Here is a 7,500-nt window from a genome sequence, read left to right as displayed (position 1 = left end):
AATTGTTTGTTATATTCTGCTACGATGATATCTCTTTCCTGTTTCTCAGTTTAGGAATATATCCGATGTTACGTTTACCGTTTCCTGATACTTTTACTGTTCCTGTTCATCATATTTTAAGTTTTGACTTAATAAGATATTTACATAGGTAGGATCGGTCAGATTAAGAGTGAGCAAAGTTGGCCACTTCTTAAAATATTTAAACATCTTAACAAAAATAAATCACAAATATTTCATATTTTAAATATTTTAGATATTTTAACAAAAATAAATCTAATATATTTAATATATAGCAGCCCAGGAGCCGTTACATATTACATGTGATTTATTTTTTTCCAATTTATAAATATATTTTGCGTTCCAATATATATGTGTGTACGTGTGTGTTAATATCATAAGCGTAGGAAGGTCTTTTGAATTGAGAAGGGCTCAGTAGGTTCCTTCCATACATAGCCTGAGGGCTGCACGGGGGGGGGGGGGGGGTGCTCATGGATTTTAGCAGTTTTAAAGCGATAAACTCTTACATATCAGCACTACATTGTCAGATATTTTATTTGAATAATTATATAATGGTTATTTCATTTTGAACACCAGTTACAGTGTTCACTTTCACTCTCATAGATGAGTTCACTTACGTCTTTCCCTGAAGCTTTAGGGGCCTTCACATATTATTGTTATTATTAGGGAATATACACGTTTAAAGCCGTTCCTGCGTACGATTATAAGCCTTGCAATTGAGCATTACCCTAGTTGAGGACCCAAGTGGATCCCTAAACATCCGTTGATTACAGTGCAACGAATGTATTGTCATGAAGAGGAGCAGGGAACACACTTCATAATTCAATGTCTAAATCACTGCACTATTCCACAGATGATCCCAGACGTAGCTTTCAGGGGAGCTTTTTAATCTGAGGGAAGAATGGGAAACTCGAGCCAGAACATCATCACCAACCTGCTGACTATTGCAGCATTCTTGCAAGACAGTGCGGGACGTTCGAACTCCCATAGGTATGTCTAAGCGTTCTTTTTTGTATCATGCAGGTTAAAGATGTTTTGTGGAGTTAGAGTAATAAATTGGTTTCGCTCCAAGGCAACCAAAGAATTAATAATACTTCACTATTTATTGCATAATTGATAAAACTATTCTGTAGTGTATATATTTTCTGTTCGTTTTTGAAGAACAATATGGCGAGTTCAGTCTAAAATTATAAATCATAGAATATAGAATGTCCCCTACTGAAACACATTCCAAACACGCATGCAGTAAATGAATGCGTCTACCTCCCTAAACAACATGGCCTGCAATTTTCATGATTGAGGACCCAAATATAATTGCATAGCATTAATGCTATCCATTTGGCAATTCATGGATTAAATGAAATATTTCAATGCATAGATGCAACGTTTTTAAAACATTTAATAGTTTAGGAGTGGTAGTTGTATTTTGTTTAAGTATAAATCTTATTTTCAGGTTTTCCCTTAGTGTCAAGTCGTCAGGCCTCGGTTCTGCTTTCAACTTAAGCTGTTCGACACAGGACTGTCAAGAAATCTTACAAAATGGGCATGCATCACATGTGAATCAAGCTTTAAGCGATGCAGATGGCATCGCAATGATGGTAGTAAATGAGAAGAGCGGTACTGTCTTGTTAAGAAAGATTTTCAAAACGTGGAATGTGTACACCTACGCTCAGGATCTTGTTTGGTGGCTTAGCCGTGTCCAGGCAGGACGTATAGTGGTGATGACTGTGCACCGCGCTGGCACTCGTGGAGTAGGAGCAGCTCTTAAGACACTCGAAAGCCTCGGTTCTTTGCTCATTTCCTATGCTCCTCCCCGCGCTCTCTGGGTGTGGATGTTTATTGCAGGAGGCCAAACCATAGTTGAAACTATTGCCCCTAACAATGAATGGTTGCGCAATTCTTTTGCTGAACTGTATGCACATGCATATACTGAAGCTTCATTTCGTGACGCTTCATCTGCAGTGATTTCGAAACATAATTTACACTCCGATCTCTGCGAACACGAAGCAGCAATGGGTTCCTTCTGCGAAAATCATGACTACAGAAAACTATCGCCAGGGAAGCGTATGTTTTCGGTACCTGGAAGCAACACCGCACATAAAATCGGTGTAGTTGTTTGTGCGGGAGGAAGATTACAGTACCTTTCAAATACATTATCAAAATTACTTGCTAATGATGGGATCTTGCGGTTTAATGTCTTGGTAATTGTCGGTCGAGATCCTTCCAATGATGGTCCTAACAGTTCAGTTATTTCACTGTTAGAGGTTTTACAGGTAAAGTACAAAATAATAGACATACCAAGAGAAGTTCCATCTGTTAACCATGGACTCTTTCAGTTTTACCGTAAAGCTTGGTCAACAGGTATAAATACATTTTCCAGTTTAAAGTATATCGCTTTCCTTGACGAAGACGTGGAGGTCTCACGTGATTGGCTTTATACGTTATCGCACTTTGCACCAGCACTGGATACTGACCCATCACTTTGGTGTGTGTCTGGCAGTGCACCAGGTCACCGATATGTATTTCCAGACCCCCAAATTTTTCTTCGGGGCTTCAGGCAGCCTGGTTGGGGCTACTTATTCTCAATGACAGAGGCAAGGTCAATGGTGGCGAAATGGCCGGCCAGCTCTTCCGTTTCGCTGTTGTATGACAATTTTCTATACCGTGTGATGAGTCGAGGACGTGAATGCATTTTTCCTGCACTGAGTCGTTCGTACCATTACGGGGTTGGTGTGAACACTGTTCCCGAGATACACCAGCTCTACTTTTTAGACCAACCATTGCATAGTGGTGAGCGGGTTTATCTGCCACCGGTAGTAGACCTTACCCAGAACGTGTACGAAAGGAGAGTAAAGTCTAGTCTCGAGAGTGCTATCCCTATCACCAGGAATCCATGTGCTCCAGGGTTTCTAAATCCTCCCAGTGCTCACGAATCAAAACATTTCGTATTCTACTTTTTCATGGAGGAACCAAATGATTCACCAGAATGGGCTACTTTAGCAGAGTGTATTGGTGCTTGGCCTTATTCCACTCAGTCCCATCATCACGGCTGTTTCGAAATCCCACAGCCATGGGGAGGTTCTGTGTGGTTAGTGGGAGTGCCCTACTCAAGATACAAATATCTGCGTCCACCAAGTGTTCCAATTTGGCAAATTAAGTCTCAACAAGAATTGGAATCGGCTACAGCATTTTCCAATACTCTTCGTTTACCACCAAAAGTGAATAGAACTTTGGCACTTGCTTTCACAGATCTGTTTATAAAGTCTTAGTTCAATAGACATACGTAACTACAATGTGCAGAAATATTACTATGGATGTTGTATGTGATGTGAGAAGCAAACTATAAGGAGTCAGGTGCAAATATCATTCTTATGTATCCAATATTGTACAATTAGCAACTAACATGATGTTGAAAAGATAACGACTTTTTGAAGTTATTTTTATTTTATTTCTCCATGTATTTCACTAGTATTTCTGAAGCAAATATGCTCAATACAAATCAGTCATTGCATCCTTTATTTGTAAATAAACATATGAAAAGCATATACATATTAAAAGAATATATCAATAACATCTCACCGCTTCTGTACAAAACATGATATCTCCTGATTTATGTTCCAATCTCTATCTAGGATGACTAAAAATCCTTCAATACTGTCAACAAGAAAAAAGACACAGTTCATACTTCAAACTTTATTCCAGAAATACCACAATTTATTGGTAATATATAATGACGATGAAACAATAGGAATGATTACAACCATAGTTGCAATTTCTTGAAATTATTTTTAGCCCTTTCCACTGATCTTTGATGAAGATGGTTCCCTGAAATTGAAAAGCCAATATCTTGAATTACAAAACTAAACTCACTATGCAGCTTTGGGATAGTTTTCACTCTGTCATCAGGACATATCATTACAAAAGTATTCTTTGTTTCCTTAATGATAATCCCTGTGGTGCCTACAAACTCTGAGCAACGTGATTTGGTCACTCGCACCAAGCAGCCAAAATACTCTATTCTTCTTAATTTATTTTGTATAGTATCTGTCCTACTGTCATTATAACCTCCTTTCCATCCACCTTTTATATAATGTTCAATCCCAAGGAGATCTTTAGAATAACTTTTCCACATATCATTAATGGGCAAAAACATTTCAAATGTTTTATTGTTCTTGTCTATCTTGTGTAGGCCTAATTCTCTTCTTTCTCGACCAGACAAACGTTTCTTTCCACGGTGTTGCATGCCATTAGCTTTACCAATTTTTTTCTTTCCTGACTCAGGAATTTTTCTTTGCCTCTTCTGTGTAAGTAAAAACCCTTTTCGTAACTGAAACAAAAAGAAAAAAATTATCATTTACTTTACTTAAAGTTGAATTAAAGGACACATTATAAATCTACTTCACAAGTATCATTGAGGACTTTCCTGTCCTAGAAGGGAAAAATAATCACTTGAAAAAACAAACAGAGATGCAGTAGATTACAGACTAAGTAGAAAAAACCTCAGTAAGAAAGGGAGAATAAAAAGATTTTTTTTTTTTATTCACTTGGGACACCAGCAGAATGCTTAACAGCAAAAAAGAAGAAGAAGAAGAAAAAAATGTGAAGAGAAGTAAAATTTTGTAAACTGCAAATTTACTAGAAAGTATTCCTATCAATGACCTATATAAACAAACAACCCTTCAGCAGCTACCTCTTAAAACAAGTAAAGACATTGCTAACATTTAAAAATGTAAGGTCTAGCAATTTTTACTGCATAAAGAATATATGTCAAAAATTAATTATTGTAACAAAGCTACTGAGAAGTTACAAAAGCAGCATTAGAGATATATGATTTCAATATATTATTTATTATTTTTCTTTTATTCTTTACACAAAAAATATTTACATTCTGAAGAAGCGCAACCCTACAAAATTAACCGTATTATACGAAAGGTAAATGAAACTCTGATAACTAACAACAAGTACTACAAATGTCAATTTGAATGAGTTTTCCCTCTAGATAACTAATCCTGTGAGACAATCCATTTTTAACTTAAGTACAATCAAAAGGATAACAAATATAGCATTTTCTATAGCACATCAAACAAAATATGAAATGACACTCTTACCTGTGTATCAATCTCATCCTTATCACCTTCTGGGAGGAGTGACTGTATCAAGTCTTTAAATTCCCTTTTTTTGGAAAGTTCCTCGGCATTCTTTTGTGCTGGAAGATCCATCAAGGATGATGAACGCTTACAAATGACACTGGGTAAATCATTATAGATTTTTGAAGTCCCAATCTCCATCTTCAAATATCTGAGAAAAGGATTACATCATAAATAAAACAAACACTAAATACAACTGAGGGATATCTAACATGTAAAATATTTTTCTGAGAAATATTTTAGATTCATTACAATATTCTTACCTACATTCTTATATTTGATCACTTATTATAATCCTTAACTTTATGAAAATTAAGTACAAATAATATATTAACAAGATATTTGAGTTTACCATTACTATCACCATAATACTAAAAATGATTCTGATTAATATCATATTATTCATTAAAACCATATCTCATTTTTTTTTTAAACAAGATAGTAGATGATGAACAATTCTAAAATCATATAAAGTTCATATGCTTTAAATGTATCTGATGCTACATCAAAAGCATATGGACTTCCACCATATATATTGTAGCAGCAAAGAGATTGTGGTACTCCTATACAAGTTGTCAGCTAAAGCAACAAAAAAGTTTTACTTTGCCAGGATAAGTATGACAATTTGTTGGCTTTTACCAATGCACTGAAAGTATGGAGGCAGCTGCAATTACTTGACACTGCACCATTCTCAAGCTGGACTCGGGGCTTTTAGTGTCCCATAACAGACCACAGCAAGTTTAAAGTGGGTATGAATTGAATACAGCTAATATAATCATATGAAAAGAGCTCATTATTGAAAATTGCTTCAGGTTAATTAGCAACATTTATTAAATCACCAGCAACTTTTGTTTCACATAGCCTTCAAACTTTACATTTTCCATTGCACATTATATATATGAAAGTATTGTTAACTGTTTAAGAAGTGACCATGACCACACCTCTCTGAGACTTAGTCCCTACTATTCTAGCAACTCCTTGGGATCTACTAACATTGCTGTATGAACCAAAAATCTTCCTAACCTGGGAGCTTTGCTCCCCAAACCTCGTCAATTGCCATACTTCCCTATCAGGCGATCTGCCCCCAGACCCCCACTCAAACTCTGTGGACATTCTGTGTCGATTCTTTCTTTCTTTTCTTTTTTTCCTATACAGATTATTTCTACTATCACTTATTAAAAAGCCATTACATTTTCCTAGAAATGTAAACCAAAGTATAACGTACTGTACACTTTCTATCATCATATCATTGATGAAGTGTCTTTTTTTTGTCATTCTGTCCATTTCAGGCAAATTTTACCTTCTACTACATGGCTGTGGGAAACTGAAACTATACCTTATTTTCTGTCATTCTATTCTATTACTGGCAAATGTTATCTTGTACCATATGGCTATGTGAAACAGAATTATACCAGATAATTTGCTGAAAAATGCTCTACACAATAATGTAACATGATTAATCCTTAATTTAGTTTTTAATCTTTGTCATAAAAATCACATAAAAACAATATTAGATATGAAAATATTTGACGTAGCTCTTTACAGTACAGATGCACCAACTCCCCCGTCATGAAATCAATTCAATAATCTAAGTTGCCGTGACTGTGCCACTGCTTGAGAGGAGGGTTGTTGGGGGTCTCTGGCTCCAATACCACCAAGGAAAAATTGTGCTCACCTTGTTATGCATGACAAGGTCATTGCTACCAAGAGCGATATACCCTCCAGAGGGTATTTCCTTGCCCCTTTCCTGTAGGGTATTTTGCCAATAAACGAAGCATACCTTCCTAACCCCCTTCCCTAGGGGTATTTCCATAAGGGGGGGCCCCTGGACCCCCTTCCATAGGGGTATTTTGCCATACTTTTCAGAAAGCTCACACCGAATCAGTCTTTTGTTTACATTTGAGATGGTTTGGGGTAACGAGGTTTGTGGACTCTTAGAGAGGCAATCTTTGAATTTCAATTAAAGCACAACCTGTGTACGAACATTAGTCAATAATTCTATCATACTTTCCTTTGTATGTAGTGCAGCTGCCTTAAATAGCATTGCCATTGGTTCTTTGAAGAATACTGTGTAGGGGTTTGTTGGTCGTTGTCAGTATGCATGCACAGACTACCACATCACTGGATGAGGTCCCATTCAAGATAATTACTTTATCACCAACCTGACAACAGGTCAGGAGGCAGCATAGCTAGTACTAGGCAGGTCAACCTCAATAGAAAAACAACACAGAAATTACCTAAAACCTTCAGTACAATCTTGTTAGCTTAACTCAAACTTCTATGTCATGAGCAGTTTGATGGGAACTGTTTTGAGAAATTATTTCCCTACAATTAT

General features: G+C 36.5%; 2 protein-coding genes across 4 annotated transcripts in view; one reads left to right on the top strand and one right to left on the bottom strand.

The window, feature by feature from the left end:
• Positions 1 to 3,455, top strand: part of LOC113813168 (protein O-linked-mannose beta-1,2-N-acetylglucosaminyltransferase 1-like) — a 3,764-nt gene extending 309 nt beyond the window's left edge. The window contains exons 2-3 of one of the 2 annotated variants that reach the window (XM_070136874.1): positions 872 to 1,008; positions 1,472 to 3,455. In XM_070136874.1, coding sequence (XP_069992975.1) covers positions 920 to 1,008; positions 1,472 to 3,287 — 1,905 coding nt within the window. In that variant the 5' untranslated portion in view covers positions 872 to 919 and the 3' untranslated portion in view covers positions 3,288 to 3,455. Of the gene's footprint in view, positions 1 to 525; positions 1,009 to 1,471 lie in introns of those variants that run through there. The other variant, XM_027365118.2, reaches the window with a different exon arrangement.
• Positions 3,456 to 7,500, bottom strand: part of Pop4 (ribonuclease P/MRP subunit POP4) — a 4,320-nt gene continuing 275 nt past the window's right edge. The window contains exons 1-3 of one of the 2 annotated variants that reach the window (XM_027365120.2): positions 7,403 to 7,500; positions 5,127 to 5,316; positions 3,456 to 4,345 (exon numbers count right to left, since the gene is read on the bottom strand). The exon at positions 7,403 to 7,500 is cut by the window's right edge and continues 35 nt beyond it. In XM_027365120.2, coding sequence (XP_027220921.1) covers positions 3,773 to 4,345; positions 5,127 to 5,306 — 753 coding nt within the window. In that variant the 5' untranslated portion in view covers positions 5,307 to 5,316; positions 7,403 to 7,500 and the 3' untranslated portion in view covers positions 3,456 to 3,772. The remainder of the gene's footprint in view (positions 4,346 to 5,126; positions 5,317 to 7,402) is intronic. The other variant, XM_027365119.2, reaches the window with a different exon arrangement.

The sequence above is a fragment of the Penaeus vannamei genome, chromosome 22 (assembly GCF_042767895.1).
Source record: "Penaeus vannamei isolate JL-2024 chromosome 22, ASM4276789v1, whole genome shotgun sequence".
In the NCBI taxonomy this organism is placed as follows: Eukaryota; Metazoa; Arthropoda; class Malacostraca; order Decapoda; family Penaeidae; genus Penaeus; species Penaeus vannamei.
This window is presented reverse-complemented; position numbering and strand designations above follow the sequence as displayed.